At 62.7% G+C, this 15,972-nt stretch overlaps 1 protein-coding gene across 9 annotated transcripts in view; it reads left to right on the top strand.

Annotated features, from left to right (window-relative positions):
• The window catches only part of HDAC4 (histone deacetylase 4), a 252,977-nt gene that overhangs the window by 198,684 nt on the left and 38,321 nt on the right, over positions 1 to 15,972 (top strand). For 7 of the 9 annotated variants that reach the window (XR_006221049.1, XM_042995875.1, XM_042995872.1 and 4 more), the window contains exons 13-16: positions 1,659 to 1,845; positions 4,928 to 5,061; positions 7,441 to 7,561; positions 14,358 to 14,404. Coding sequence is in view for 8 of the 9 variants with exons in the window: in XM_042995875.1 (XP_042851809.1) it covers positions 1,659 to 1,845; positions 4,928 to 5,061; positions 7,441 to 7,561; positions 14,358 to 14,404 (489 nt within the window). In the remaining variant the exon portion in view is untranslated. The remainder of the gene's footprint in view (positions 1 to 1,658; positions 1,846 to 4,927; positions 5,062 to 7,440; positions 7,562 to 14,357; positions 14,405 to 15,972) is intronic. The other 2 variants (XM_042995874.1, XM_042995877.1) reach the window with 1 other exon arrangement.

Below are 15,972 nucleotides of genomic sequence, written 5' to 3'. Positions count from 1 at the left end.
CCGGGTGCTGTGGGAGGCGGGTGCAATTTGCTCTCTCTTTTCCGTTAGCTGTGCCTAGAGGTATAGACCCTCTGTCCACGGTGGGCATTTGTGCGCCTGTATTCCGGCCAAATGCCAGCTTCGGAGTTCCTAGGGATGGTTTTCTTTCAGATCTGTAAACTGTAGGCTCACATACATCCAAGCGTTAGTAGGATTCAGCGTGATCATTGAAGGCGGAGGGGGATGGAGATTGATTTATTCTTTTTGTTCTTTTTTTAAATTTTTTTTTACTGTTTATTTTTGAGAGAGAGAGAGAGAGAGAGAGCGCGCGCGCGCACAAGTAGGGGAGGGGCAGAGAGAGGAGACACAGAATCAGAAGCAGGCTCCAGGCTCCGAGCTGTCAGCCCAGAGCCCGACGTGGGGCTCGAACTCACGGACCGTGAGATCAATACCCGAGCCGGAGTCGGACGCTTAACCGACTGAGCCACCCGGGCATCCCAAGGGAGATGGATTTCTTAATTGATCAAAAAGGTAGTCAGGGCCTTTGGGGGCCCAAGAGGCAGTGGTGACCAACTTTACAGATCTGGAAAAACGGTGTGACACAGGTACGTAGTTCAGGCCCTGACACACAACGACCAAACCCACTAGAGACTGATGAGTAAATCTGATGAAAGATTTATCAATTTATAGTGAAAAATAAAACTTCCACGCCCACGAAACCACTAGGGCAGCCGGCCAGGGGTGCGCAGGAAGTGGAATCCGATCGTAGCCTTGAGCAGCGGAGCTGTGTCTGGAGTGTGGCGGCTCCCACAGTCCGCGGGGGGCGTGCTGCAGGCAGGCGGCATCTCTCGTGCTTTTTCTGTCGCTCCTTCGGAGGGGGTCCCTCCGTGGCTTCTGGGTCCACGTTATCAGCACCCCAGGCACCAAAGCGCTGCCCCACAGAGGCGGTCTGGACAGGGGGCGGTCTGGACAAGGGGAGGGGCCGCCTCTTCTGTCGTGCAGACTCCTGGCATCAGTGAGCCCGGCTGGCCGGCAGTGCCCACACCACGCTGCCCATTTGGGGCCCTTGTGGTATTGAGCCCTTACCAAAGCCGACTCCTAGAAATACAGTTTTGTGAGAAAGAGGCGTTTGTGAAAGTATGTTTAATTGCTTCACCTCCTTTTTCTTCTGGTTATTTTTGCTGGAAGGCAGCCAATGTGGGGTCCTGGGCATTGTCCATCTGGGTCCCCCCCCCCGTCCTCAGAGAGGCACATCGGCCCATCCCTGCCCCCTGACACCCGGTCGAGCCCCGGGCACCCGGAACCTGAACAGAACATTTCTTTGCCTCAGTGGAGCCTTTCTGCCCTCGGGCCGGGGTTGGGACCCCAGGAGGCCGGGGAGCAAAGGGTGGCAAATGGAACAGTCAGCCGTTCCACCCTGAGGCGTGCTCTTCTCTCACGTCTCTGGCTGCGCATCAGGGACTCTTGGTCAGAGCAAGAGCACAGCAGACTCGCCCAGGAGGGCTGCCTGCGGGTGGGGACTCATCGGGCCCGGCAGCCGCCCCAGCGAGTTCCTGAGCTGTGCGCTGCATGTGGGTGCCCAGAGCCGTTAGAGAAGAGATCCGTGTAGCCCTTCAGCCGGGGAGGGGGCAGGTGACGTGGGGCAACAAGAGCCTGTGTCTTCTCCCCCCCCCCCCCAGCAAGCCCTCCTGCTGGAACAGCAGCGTATCCACCAGCTGAGGAACTACCAGGCGTCCATGGAGGCGGCCGGCATCCCCGTGTCCTTCGGCGGCCACCGGCCTCTGTCCCGGGCGCAGTCGTCCCCGGCGTCTGCCACCTTCCCCATGTCCGTGCAGGAGCCCCCCACCAAACCGAGGTTCACCACAGGTACCGTGCACGGGGGCGTGTGGGTTGGGGCGGCCGACCGGCACCTGCGGGCAAGACTGGGGCGCAGCCAGAACAGACGCAGGAGGCCCGCCCCGGGCTGCGCTGTCCGGAGGGCGAGGGGATACCCCTGACCTGGTCTGATCTGCGCCTGGGCAGAGCCCTGGCTGGGGGACTGGATGGGTTGGTCACTGAGGCTCCCCACCCCTTTCTCTGATGCTGCGGTCTCTCCTGGGTGCCAAAGCCCACCTCCCCTTTGCTGGAGAACCCGTTTCCTCCAGAGACCGCCCACCCACAGGCCACCGTGGCCGGCAGGCCGGGTAGCTTCCCATCCACGGTCAGCAGAGACCGCGACCTCGTGCTTTCTCGCCCGCCCTTCTGTGAACCGAAGCTTCAGGTGGGGCCTCGGCTGTGAGGCCCAGGTAGCTTGCGGGTACAGTTGGGACAGCTCAGGCAGCCTCCGGGTCTCGCCTTCTGGATCCAGTTGTCCTCCCTGCCCCACCCCTGCGGGAGCTCGGTGACACCTGCCAGCAGGACTGTTTCTGCTTGACCAGCACCGCCCCCTGCAGGCAGGGACGAGGACTGTGTGGCCGGGCAGGCGCCCACCCGGGCCAGAGGCTCTGGGCTCTGAGTCGGGCCCTCCCAAGTCAGGCAACGGGCTGCACCCCGGGCGTCCACGCTGCCCAGCCATGCCCGGCCCGGGACAGAGGGCGGCCAGGACGGCTCTTCACATCCTTCTCGGCTGCTGGTTCTTTCTGGTGACGGACAAAGAGCACAATCCCTAAAAACACGACGGTTTCGTCCTTCAGACAGACCTCTAAAACGTCCTGTCCGCAGGCTGTAACATGGAAAGTCTGAATGTGCCCAAATTCTCCTTGTTAAAAGGATACTTTTTATATTCAGAGGAAAATTTCATTAGTACTTATCCAGAGGCCAAATCATTGCTTTTCAGAAAGAAACCAGGAAACTGCAGAGGGTCACAAATAGAGTCAGCAGGTGACTAAGATGGGCACGTCCCTAAAAGACCCCAGAGACCCCAGTCCCTGTAACCATGCTGGAAATGTGCCCACCGTGGGGGCCAGGGAGGCCCCCGGGGCGCCTTTGTGCCTGCGTGTCCCCTGCAGTGGCCTGGCCAGTGGCCTCATCTGCCTTACTGCTTTTTGAAAATGTATAAAATAGGACGAGCTCACCGAAAAGAAACAGGAGAGAAACACCGAGAAATTGACAGTTGCCTGGAATCCCACCCCCCAGAGGTAGCCACCCTCAGGATCGGGTTTAAGTCCTCCAGATCTGTTTCTGTGCACAACTGGACGGACAGGTTTCCAAAGACGGGACTCGGCTGTGGCCGTGGGCTTGGCAATTCTCCACGCCCGGCCTTGGCGGCATCCCGTGCACGTGGTCCTAGCTCGCCCTCGTGGCGGCAGAGCGTCCTGGCTCCTCGGCTCTGCAGACTCGTGCGGTTTCTCTCCGGATTCCAGGTTCCTGTCTGTAAGCGGGAGTGACCTGGGGTCACCTCGAAAGTTCCCGCCACGGGATCAGTAAAGACTAGCCGACTGTTGTGTCGGGATGATGCCATGTCCGTCTTGTTTGTGTACACGCATTCCACACGTGCACGCGCGTGCACACGTATGTACGTATACGTTGCCGTTACGAACTGCTGAACGCACCCTCTCGGGTACACGGGTCTTGTACACGTACTTTAGTGCGTGGGTGGTGAGCGCGCTTGGTCCCGTAGGCCTGTTCTTCGCCAGCTGCTTTTTTTTACCGGAAGTCCTCCCTGCCCCATGCAGTCTTGCTGGTATAACCCAGGAATGCCAGGAATGCTCCAACACGAGGGGACTGACTCCCGTTAGCCTGACTCACGAGAGAATGAGAGGCAGTACTGGGACCAGTACGTCCTGAGGCCAGGCGTCCAGCTTGGCCCTGTAGAAGCGGGCTCATCCTGCAGCCCTGTTCCTGTGTTTGGTGACGCTGCCTCCGTTCTCCAGCATCAGGGGCATAGAAGTAGCCGTGGGTCTGACAGCACAGCTCGTCTCACGGGGCCTCCACCTTTCTCTGCCTGCGGGAGCGGGTGTTAGCCACACATGCCCCTTCCCAGGCCCCTGCCTGCCCGAGCAGGTCCATTCAGCCAGCCTGACCTTCCGGTTGTGCCCCTGGGAGACCAGGTACAGGGGGACTACAGACAGTGCTGCGGCAGGGGCAGCGGGACACCCCTCCCGGCAGATGTCACGTGGGCCCCGAACCTTCTCCACCCACTGTGGGGGGGGCATAGAGCAGGTGCGCTCAGCCTGCCCCTGCCCTCCCCTTTCTCCAGCCCCGTGTCCAGATGCACAGGATACGTCCACCTGCATGAGATTTTCCTGGCCGTGACATCAGTCACTCTGGTCTGGGAGTGTCCCCATCCCATCTGGGGGCCGGCCAGACGTCGCTCCTCAAGGGCAACCCCATCCCCAAGGCTCCCTGGCGCCCCACTGTGCCCCCAAGGACGCTGCAGACCAGGCAGTTGGTTACCCGTATTCTGTGTTAATTCTCACCACACGTGCTTGCCCGTCTGTCTGTGTCATCGCACACGTGTCCCAGCCAGTCCGGAGGGTTCTGAGAGTAGGAAACAAGTCTTTTTTTTGAGCCCCCACAAACCTTGGACGGTCCTCAGAACTGCTTGATAGGCTGCTCCCCGACAAGACGGACTTGGATTCCGGGCCTAAAGCGTCTTAGTTGGGGGAAAACAGCACCATCCTGGAACATGAGTGCCACACGGCTTAGGCTTGGGAGCAGGCTGGGGCATCTTTTCTTGTCTTCCTGACTTGCCCCGCCACCCCCCGCCCCGGGGACCCCTGGGCATGTGCGGTGAGCCGGCACACAGCCCCTGTTCCCATTTCTGTGAACCGCACTCGGCCTCCAGTGAACTTGCAGCTTCCAGACAAGTCGTCCTAGGGGACGCGGGGCTACGCTGGCCCGGTCGCTCCCAGGGAAGTGGCAGGTTGTCCCGCCGGGCAGCTCTCTGGGTGGGTGGAGGGCGGCGGGCCTGCTGCCAGAGACCCCCGAGGGCCCCGCTGACCGCGGCCAACTCCGCTCCCGTCCCCAGGCCTCGTGTACGACACGCTGATGCTGAAACACCAGTGTACCTGTGGGAACACTAACAGCCACCCCGAGCACGCGGGGCGGATCCAGAGCATCTGGTCTCGGCTGCAGGAGACCGGCCTCCGGGGCAAATGCGAGGTAAGGCCGCCCCCAGGGCAGCTGCGGGGCTCAGGGCGAGAGGTCGCGACGGGCTGGGGGCGCCCGTGAGCGTTCCCGCCAGGGCATCGGGCACCGGTGTGTGGGCGGGAAGAGGCTCAGTCTGCTTTCCTGAACACCCAGGTCCTCCCTTGGGGGAGCCCGCCTCTGTCCTGCTTCCTTGTTCCCCTGTCACTTCTGTCCCCTCTATCCCCTTGCCCTTTCTGTCCCTCTATCCCCATCCCCCTCCATCCCTGTCCCCCTGCTCCCTCTATCCCCGCCCCCTCTGTCCCCCCTTTCCCCTCTGTCCCCCTGTCCCGACCTGTCCCCGTTTCCTCCGTTCTCCTGTCCCCTAGCCTCCCCTGTGCCCCCCTACTGCAGGACAATGGCAGCTGGCCCCCCATATGCCCATCAAGTGGGGACCTATGTCCATCCCGCAAAAGCAAGGACGGGATGCGGGTGGCACGTACTTCCCTGCACAGTGACCCAGGCAAGAGCCCTAGAGCAGGCACGTCAGGGCCGTGGGGGCAGCAGCACCCCCTCTGTGTGTCCATCTGTTCTCCTTCAGAAGCTACAATATTTGGGAATTTAAGTCCGTCTGGTGATGCAGGATTTTGGGAGGGGAAAGGGGCACGAGAGCCCCACGGTGCCCTCTGGGGAGGACGTGACCCTGCCTGGTTGGGCAGGACGGAGGACGGCACCTGCTCTGGGGTCTGGCCAGAGGCTGCACCACCGGGGGGCAGCAGCGCCCTGGCAGGCACCCCTCCGAGGAGATCTTCCAATGCCCTGGTGTCCTGTTCAGCGTCCCTCATGGGACCAGGGCCCCTGCTCCTCCTTCAAAGGACCGCTCCCCATGACCGCTCTTTACCCTCTGGCCTCTCCTGGAGGGTCCCCCCAGTCGGGGGCCTCTGGGGGCTTTTCAGATAGAAGACTGGACAGGAACGGTAGGGATAAGACCATGAGACAGCACACGTGGGGAGAATGGGACCCTCGTCTGTCCCGAGGCGGAGTGCTGCCACTTGGTGGCTGGCGGTTGTGGGGCATCCTTGGACCTGTGGACGTGGACACCAGGGAGGAGGGGGTCTGTCGGACGTGGGGTCAGACCTGAGTCAGCAGGACGGCTGGGAGGAGGCCCGTGCGAAACATACAGTGACGTGCGGGACGCAGAGCCCGGTGTCCCTGACGTGCGGGGACACTGACCTCAGGGTACACCACCTGCTCCACGCAGCCCCGAGGGATATGGCCTCCCTGCCTCCACAGGCTCCCACACGGGCCCCCAGGGCAGAGCGCAGGGCCCAGGTGCTGCACACGGGTGGTGGGCGTCAGCCCTTGACAACAGAGGTTAGAGGGACTGGCAGTGCCCGGACTTCCCAAGGTCCCCGGCCACTTGGAGACCAGAACCTCCTGGTCAGGGCCCCCCGATCCAGTGGACGACTGAGGGAGCCCCAAGGGCCGGGCTCCCCTCCCTGTGCTGCCGCGTTGGCCTCTGCTGGGCAGCGAAGGGCGTGGGCTCACGGGCTCACGGCCTCGTCCACGCGGGGAGGCCCGGCTGGCAGACGGGCAGCCGCCGGCCTGCACCTGCCCACTCTGCTCCCTTCATCTCCCGCGTCCACGGCGTCCCTCAGGAAGCTGTCACAGCTAGCAGGAGCAGCCCCAGGCCTGCCTTGCGCTCGGGAGCCCCACCAAGGCCCCCAGGGTCGTGTAGACGCCCGTGGGACTGTTGCCCTCAGAAACGTGAACTTTAATCTCGCTCCATAAACTGCCCTCCTCTTAAAATTTTAAGTAAGCGGAGCTCGTGTAAAGAACAGTGAATTTTATGTTAATTTCTGGGGGAAAACGTGGACATCGCTGTGGAGTCTTGATTTGAGGAATTTCCAGACCAAAGGAAAAGCGGAGGGACAGGCAGGTGATGAGTGAAGGCAGCCGAAGGGCCCAGCGAGGATGGCAGGAAGGGTGTCTTTCCCGTGCAGGGGCCTCGTGCCCCGCCCCCCGCATGGGCGCTAGGGGAGCAGCTCCCAGGCTTGTGGCAAGCCCCCCATCCCCGACAGGGGCCCCAGCAGTTAGAAGGCAAAGTGGCAATTTGATGCCAAATCATGTGGGTGACAGGGAAGGTTAAAGCGTCGAAGGCTGGAATTATCTTTCTAAACGTTTTCAAAGTTATAATTAACGCATAAAGCCTCCAAAACATTTTTCAAATATTTTTTAAACGTTGTGTTGGGTGCTGTTTACTTTCTGTTTTGCGAGGACCAAATAACCGTGTGCCCGTGCACGTATAAAATTCAGTTTCCTCCGGGGTGACGGTGTTCGTGGAACTGCCTTCCGTTGACACGAAGCCCTGAAGGCACAGGGAGACGTGCGCACCTGTTCCTTCTGTCCCCGCAGTGCATCCGCGGACGGAAGGCCACCCTGGAGGAGCTGCAGACGGTGCATTCGGAGGCGCACGCCCTGCTCTATGGCACGAACCCCCTCAACAGGCAGAAACTGGACAGTAAGAAACTTCTAGGTATTTCAAGGCCTTCTTTACCTTTACCGCCCGCGCTCGCTGGCCCCGCCCCTTGAGCGCCGCCCACCGGGCGTGTCCCGCGCCTGCGCGCGGGGCCTGCACCAGGTACTGAGGGGAGGGCGGGCGGAGGCTGCTGGTTTCGTGCCTGGGCCGGGGGTGCTGCAGCCACGGCGGGCGAGAACCGCCGGTCTTGCGGAACGTTCCGTGGCAGGGCGTAGACGCTGGTGGCGGATCGGGGGATACTCCAGCCGCGGACCTGCTGCCAGCCCTCTCCGGCAGTGAGCCCGGAGTCCGGTAGGCAGGGGCAGCCCCACGCGGGCTCCCCGCGGGGTGGGGGGCTTCCGCGCTGGTGGGCCTGAGCGAAGGGACTTGCTGACCGGCGTCTCCCGCGTCAACGCCCCAGGAGGTGGGGGGGGGGGGGGGGTCTGAGCAGGGACCTCCAGCACAGGCAGGTCCGGAGCCTCCGGGCCCTCGGGCTCCTGGGCGCAGACCCCACCCCCGTCATGACCTGTCCGGGGCACCTTGGCCCCAGCCTCCCAACCACCTTGAACCTGGAGGGACACGGGGGGGTGGCCTCCTCCCCCCTGTCACCAAAGGCTCTGCTCAGGCTGTGCTGGGCGATCCCACCACGGTGCGGCCGGTCACTCCCTCGGTGCGCGCGTGGGTGTGTGCCCTGCTTCCCGCGTGCAGTCGTTTCCTCCCTCGGGGAGCGCGTCTTCTGTGCTAGAAACGCTGTAGGCGTTGAGGTAGCTGACACGAATGAAGCGCTTTAGTCTTTGGAGGGGGTGGAGCTAGTGGCCAGGAGGACATCGGGGTCCTGTCCTAGGGCGGCCAGTCCTATTACTCCCTGAGCCCCATTGCCCTGTGGCAACAAGGCTTTCGGACGATGTGAACCCTTGTTCTGGGGACATAGGAGCCAGCAGCACAGGAGAGCCTGGGGGCTGGACGGCAGGGGGACGGCAGGTGCCAGAAAGTGCCCTCCCGAGCTAGGGCTGGGGGTGGACACCCCCAACGTGGGGGGCTCGGCACGGCCACTGCAGAGACCTGGGCCCGGGACAGAGGGCGGGGAGGGGTCACATCCGGGGCTGGCCAGAGGTTCTGAGAGGCCTCCCCTGCCCCAGGCAGACATTGCCGATACCTCCTCAGAGAATGACCGGCCGCACGGAAGCTGACGGGATCCCAACGGGGAGCCACCAGTTCGTGAGCCCACCATGTGCCCGGAGCTCCCAGTGGCTCTTAGGTCCTCGGTCTTATGAATAGATGACCAACGATTATCCGCCCCCCCCCCCCCCCCCCCAGCCAGGGAAGCGCTTCGCGGGAGAAAGATCCTGAAACGGGGCAGCTCAGAGGACAGATTTCTGGGACAGATCGGGGACACCGTGAAGAAAACTGAAGCTGTCGTTACCCATAAAGAGAGCTACCACGTCCACGTAACGTGGACAAGTGCAGCCAGCATGGAGGAGACCCAGAACACTCAAGCCACATCAGACAGTAGAGAGTCCCAGGCTGGAGGGGAGGTGGGCTCCATCCCCTAGGAAGCAGGGCAGAACAGGGGCAGGACCTGGACAACAGGGGGAAGAATGAGAAAATCCAGGGAGCGTTCCTGCCGTGCAGAAGCTTCCGGGGAAAGTGAGAAAAAGGGAGGAGAGCATCATAAAGCAATCACGGGCGAGCCACGGCTGCCCGGACCCTCTGAGGGGTGGCAGGGACAGTGTTGGAATGGTGGGAACGAGGGGACATGGGGAGGTGCGTGAGATTCCAGGGCGAGCGCCCCACGACAGGGGTGCCGCCTCGCCGGTTCCGGGCAGAGACCTTCCCCACCTGCAGCCGTGGCCGAGCCAGGAGGGGCGAGGAGGAGCTGAGCAGAGGCCTTTGCAGACACCCTTTCTCCAGGAGGACGTGCAGAGCGAGGTCGAAGGGCCACCAGGCCGCGGGTGGGAGAGCCCGCTGCCTTGTCCGCTCCGGCTGCTGTAACCAGGCACCACAGACAGAGGCCAGAGTCTGTCGCTTACAGGCCGGCAGCGGGAGGGCTGGGATCGAGATGCCACACGGGGTCACAGGCTCTTTCAAATCACAGGTCTCGCTGCCTCCTCCCTGGGGCCCGAGGGGAGGGAGCCTGGCAGGGTTTTCCGAAGGCACTGACCACGCCCACCAACGCGCAACCCTCGTGACCTGACTGCCTCGAGCCCCGCTTGTAACACCGCCCCCCTGGGCGTCAGGGTCCCGTTGTGTGAGTCCAGTCACAGAAACCAGCCCCCAATGGGATTTGCTCCCCACGTGGAAGCATCCAGAACACCCTGGAGCAGTGTGGCTGAGGGCTTGTGCCAGCGTCTTGTTGGGCTCCCTCCTGCCATGCTCCCCAGACCTTGCTGCCGGTGCTGGCTGGGGGCTCACTTCTCCCACCCGGAGGGGGAGCCGGGGCCTGGTGGGTTCAGAACGACACCAGAGCTGCTTGTCCTTCTGGCCACATGGTGGGTCTGGTCCACGGCCCGGCCAGGTGCTCTGGCTGCCGGGAGCTCTGCTCCCCAAGACCCCCTGGGAACCCCAAGAGAGCTGACGCCAGATGTGCCCCAGAGACCCTCCCACCCCAGCCTGTTCTGTCACAAGAGCCATCACCCCACAGAGGTACTTCTGTCCTCTGTTTACACAGCAGGGTTTGTCTTTGCTACTCAAGTCGATTTTTCAAAGCCCAGCCGTCGTGGTTTAGGGTACGCTGTAGGAGGTGACACCGTAAGATGTGTGGGGACAGTTGGCCAGAACGGGAGGGAGGTTCCCCAGCTCCCTGTGGAGAAGGGCGTGCTGTGTGCTCTGTCCCTCAGTCGCGGGGTGTTCGTGTGTGGACTGCAGTGTGCCCAGGGCCCCGGTCCCGGCAGTCGTGGAGTGGGACTCGGACAGAGGGTGGAGGTCTGAGCCGCTAGCTCCAAGGGCAGGACTGCAGGTGCAGGAGGACAGGTTGCTGGTGGAGGGCTTGGGGACCGGCGGGGTGAGAAAAGGTGGGAGCATGTCCAGAGCATGTCCAGAGAGGGGAGCTTCAGAAAGGAGCCTTCCAGGATGCAGATGGTGGGGAGGTGGCCAGTGGCCTCAGGGACGAGCTGAGCAAGGAGGCTGCGTGAAAAAAGGCCAGTGCGGCACGACAGGCAGGGCGGCCTCCAGGACCCTGCGGGAAATGCCGCTCCTTCCAGGGCGGCACCTCGGCTGCCTGGAACATGTCCAGTACGGGAGGGGATCCTGTGGGCCCCGTCGGTGCCACCGAGGCACAGCACCAGTAAGCCCCCAACCTCACGGTCCCCTGACACAGCGGACGGCAGTGTCTACTCTGTCCCAGGCGAGCGCACTGAATGGCCCCCGCGGCTGTCCCCGCTCTTAGCAGGGGGCTCGTCCCAGCTCAGCCCCTGCTCCCTTGCCTGCAGCCAGAGGCCCGGGTCAGCTGAGCCGCCACCAAGGGGCCTTTTGCACTTGTGTGTTGTCTTCTGACCGCGAAGGTGGGCGGGGAGAGGCGGGTCACGGGGAGAGGCGGGCCCGGACGCTCCGGCAGGGGAACCGGCCAGGTCTGGGGGCTAGTTTCACACTCGGTTTAGGACGGATGGTGAAGGAGAGACGCGGCGTATGCGGGGTCTTCAGGGAGGAGGGCCTGGAGCTCTCCTAGTGGCTGGCCCTGCAGCGGTGCCTCCTGGGCCCGGGTCCGTGTGGGGTTGCCCCTCCTCACTCAGGCCCCCGAAGCCCCCCTCCTGTTTGCGTCGTCCTCACACCTGCTCCTCCCCCGCCGCGATGCAGCCGTCCGAGTGAGCTCCGTGTGTCTTTCGTGGTGGCAGAGCCTGTGTCGGCAGTGGGTGAGCGTGTGTGCGTGGGTCACGCCGGCGAGGCCCTAAATCGTCGCTTCCTTTTGCTTCCCTGCTACATGCTGTTTCGAAACCCGTTCCCATCGCTCCAGGGACACCTAACCGGCTACCTTCTCTCCGCTCGGGATCCGTTTTGAGAGTCCCGGTGATTGTGCTGGTAACCAGGCGTCCTGTCGTCAGTCTGACTGTTCCAGACCTAGTACAGTTGGCCGTTATCTTGTTGCTAACAGAACCCTAATCGGGCACGTGAACACCACCATGTGAGTTCCCTCCCTCTTCAAAGCGAGTCTTCTAAGCCGTGTGCAAGAAGACCCACGTGGGCGCTGAGGTGCAGGGCCACTCGGCTCGGCCGACGCGCACCGTGGACGCTGAGGGGTGTGGGTCTCGGCCCTCCGTGCCTTCTGACGGCCGGCACCTGGAAAGGGAGCCTGGTCGGATGGCCGCGTGGCGCCTGGCAGCGCTCGGGAGGGGTAAGACCCCGTGTGGGGAGCAGCGGTGCCTTCCCCACGCCCGCGGGCCCACCAGCCCACCTCTCAGCAGCTGCGCTGATTGGAAAAGTAAGGTGGCCCTTCACACACCCGCGCCCGCTCCGCCCGGACGTTTGTGGCCTCGCCGAGGTGATGGTGGCCCCGGACCACGGGAGGCCCGAGTGAGCCACAGGCGAGGAGGTGGCTGGGGACAAGTGAAAATGAGCTGTGCTGAGAGCCGGCCACGGTTCCTCGGGAGCTGTTTCCGGAACCGCTTTCCTGTCCAGAAGCACATGCTTAGCGCCCACCGAGGAATGCATGAAGATCCTACCTTTTCTTTCTATTTCGGTCTTTGGTTGCTGGCTAATGAGCAAAGTCAAAATATTTAGGTGATTTATGCTTTTAACGTAGACAGTATTGGCTCTGATTTCAAAAAGAGAAATCTAGTCTCTTAGCAGAGCCTCCTTCCACTTGGACTTAGGCACACAGATCTGTCCGAATGCATACACACGGGCCTGTGGATTATCCGGGAGGAAGCTCTTTAAATCCCCCACGCCGTGTTCCTGTGTTAGAATCATCCATGGTGGGCAGAGAGCCCGTCCTGAAGCCCCAGGGCCTATCGAGGACTCCGCACCGGTCCCAGGACTCAGTCGATGACCTAGGCCATTAGGTGGGCCTCTTCCCGGACACGGGGCAAAGCAGGACGGCAAGAGGCCCGGCGTCCGTGCCCTCTGCTTCCCCGGGCCCGCTCCCCCAGCCCACCTGCTCCCTGCGGCGGCTCCCTGCAGAGGCTCCCTCACGGTGCAGGCCGGGTAAGCCCCTCAGGAGCCACCCTCCCCTGCCCTGCACGTCCTGCCTTGGCCCCCCACCCACTCACACATCTGTGTGTTCCTGGCTGTGGGCCGGCCGCGGGCACGAGGGAAGGCAGGCAGACGTGTCCCCACCCTCACAGGGCAAACTATCAGAGTATGTGGCAGCGGGAGCCGCGGATCCAGGCCGTGGCAGTCAGCAAGACGTGGCACGAGGCAGGGTGCAGGGAGAGGCCGGTCTGAGGTCGGGACCCCGCGTCCAGGCATTTCAGAGGTGGGAGGGGACGGGTGGATGTAGGGTGCGCCGTGGCCCCGGGTGAACGTGAGTGTCGTGTGTCACGTGAGCAGCAGGAGGGTGCAGGCCGGGGCTGGCCCGTGACGTGGCCCCCGGTGGCTCGGTGCCTAGTGTGGTCCACGCCGGGAGTCAGGATGAGGTGGGCACGGGCGGGGCCAGAGTCCGGCCCGGGCCTGTGGTCCCAGTGGTATGGCTCACGGGCATCTAGAGCAGGAGCCAGTGTTCTGGGGCCGGCAGAAGGGGGGAGGGGCTCCCCGCAGTGGGCGCAGCCCTGCCACGTCCAAACAGGAGGCCAGGGGTGCCTGGTCGGCTCAGTTAAGTGTCCGACTCGGGGTTTCTGCTCAGGTCGGGAGCTCACGGTTCCTAAGTATGAGCCGCATGTCAGGCTCTGTGCTGGGCACGGAGTCTGCTTGAAATTCTCTCTCGTCCTCTCCTCTCTTCCTCTCTCAGTCTCTCTCTCTCTCACTCTCTCTCTCTCTCTACCCCTCTCCCTCCCTTTCTCAAAAAAAAAGAGGAGTCCGAAGCTGGCCTAAGGAACCCGCCAGGGGAGGCCTAGGGGCCACGGGGGCAGGGTGCCTACAGGAGCAGTGGGCGGCACAGAGCGGGTCTCCTGGGCCACCTCCCCAGGCACGCGGCCACATGGAGCCCTAGGGGGGCAGGTGCTCTCTGTCCTTTGTGACAGGTGAGTCGTAGGCTGGTTGCCAGCCAGCGCTGGATCACCCTGAGGAAGACAGTCCCGGTCTTTGCCACCAGGGCTCAGGCCCGAGCCCCGTGGGAGAGGGGACTTGCCCCGGTGCCGCTGGCCGGGGAGGGCCTTCCGGGTGGCCAGCTCCGCTCCGTGTGGTTTCCTAGCTGTGTCCGTGTTTATAAGTGGGGAGGGAGTGTCGTATTCCCATCCCCCCGGGATGCTCCGCGTGATTCCGGGCCCTTCTCTCTCCCTTGTTTGTAGCCAGGGGGCGGGTGGTGCTGCCGGAGCCACGAACCCGGGAGGATGAGGGCCAGCGGGGAGGCTCCCTGAGGGGCCGGGTCAGGTTGCTAAACAGCGAGAAGTTCTTGGGACACCGCCTTTCGGCTCATCCTGTGCACGGTGCGCCAGCTCAGGCTGGAAGGAGAGCCCGCCTCTCGGTGCAGACCCCCAGAGGGGTGACCGTTGCCTCGGGGAGGGGGAGGGGGAGGTCTGTCCACGGGGACTGTCCCCCAGCAGCCACACGGTGATGCCGAGGTACCTGTGATGCCAGCGGGACCCTCGGAGTGTGGCTGTGTTGTGCGCCTTCCACAAGTGCCAGCGCCCCTGGGCACCCCATTCCCAGAGCCCGCGCCGTGCTCCCTGTAGGCGGGGCGCCTGTGACCTTGCCCTCCTGACTTTGACTGTCCTTCTCCCCGCAGGCTCACTAACCTCGGTGTTTGTCAGGCTGCCCTGCGGTGGTGTCGGGGTAAGTACTTCTTTAATGTGTAAATAATGTCCTGCTTGTTCTCGGGCCCCAGTGGCCGCAGAAACCGCTGCCCTGTTTTCCGCAGAGTGGATAATTGCTGCCAGGTGTTTTCCGTAAACAGGGTCTGGCGGGTGGGGCCGCCCCCCCCCACCGGGCCCTCCCCCACCCCCCACCCCCCACCCCCCACACACGTGTGGCTTCAAAGGCCCGGGGCCTGGGAGCATTTGTAGCTGGAGTCGGGCACCTTCCTCCGGGGAGGCCGTCTGGCACGCAGGCGCGCCATGGGGAACAGGTCGGTCTCGCCTCCCAGCCTGCGGAGGAACAGCCTGCGCGTCTCGGCTCAGGTTGCGGTGGAACAGGGGTGTGTGCGATCGCTGTGTCCGACCGCCAGCCGGGGGCCCCGGGGAACCTCTGAAGGCCGTTGTGTTTTGGGGGGGGGGGGCTGCTGCTTTTCTGTGAGCGATAACGCCCTCAGGCCGACCTGCTCAGGAGAGCCAGCGTCTTTTACGATTTCTGGTCTGGACGTCCACCCTGCCCGCGGCGCGGTGAAGGTCAGGTGTCCACGGCCAGAACTTCTTGTTAACGGGGAGAGGCCCCCATCCCAGCCCCCGGCTCCTGTCGCCTTGGATGACAGAGGGTTGGGGGGGCGAGAGCGGGGCCCGGGGCTGCTGGCCATCGAGGCCGCGTAGCCCGTGAAATAGCGCAGTCGGCCGCGGAGGGAAGGGGCCGGCAGGACACCGCGGACAACAAAGCCGCTTCGGCGGAGGCCGCGCAGGGGCAGAGTGTGAGCCTAATTACAGATCGCAGGGTGAAGCCCCAGGTCTGGATTCTGTTATGGAAATGAAACAAAATTGTTTTCTTCCTGAGTCTTTACAAAACTCGCTGCTTTGAAAATTATCCCGTCAGAAAGAGAATAAACGGCATTTACTCATACCACCACCAAGCCCCCTAGAGTTATTTTATTTTATATTGTAAGTAGGCTGCAATCTCTTAATTCGGGGCAAATTTTTGGCCAGACTTGAAAAGGCTTGGATTCGGCTGCCCTGCAGCCAGCGCGCCGTGCAAGGCAGGATTTGTAATTTGCAAAAGGGAGAGAGAGCTCAAGTCGGGCCTGCGGCCTGGAGCCAGGCAGCCCCCGCCGAGGGTGCATCCAGATCTGAGCCCCTGCAGACCAAGCAGCACCCACCTTCACATCCGGGCATGAGAGCGCCGAACTGGGTAGAGGAAGCCTGGGGACTCACTGGTAGAAGGCGTGAACCGTAGGGTCTTTCGGGGATGGCTGTCTTTCGAGGCCTCTCCATAATCCCTGCTCCCAGGAGGGTGGAGAAGCACTTTGCGTGTGTGGGCTCGGCGTCACTGGTGGGGTCTTGGGAAAGCCAAGCAGACCCGGGAACCTAAGTGTGGGTGGGAGTGTGCGTGTTCTGGGTGCTGACGCAGGTGAGGAGGGGCCTCTCCGCTTTTCCTGAAAGTTATTCTGAATTAACATTTAGGGTGTGGGATGGTGTTTTCAGGTTGTTTGCAGACCCCTTTTCCCTTAACTGTGCTGAAAAGAGAGTTTGAAGTCAGTG

Source organism: Panthera tigris, chromosome C1 (assembly GCF_018350195.1).
Source record: "Panthera tigris isolate Pti1 chromosome C1, P.tigris_Pti1_mat1.1, whole genome shotgun sequence".
In the NCBI taxonomy this organism is placed as follows: Eukaryota; Metazoa; Chordata; class Mammalia; order Carnivora; family Felidae; genus Panthera; species Panthera tigris.
Note: the sequence above shows the minus strand (reverse complement) of the source record. Positions and strands in the feature narration are given on the sequence as shown.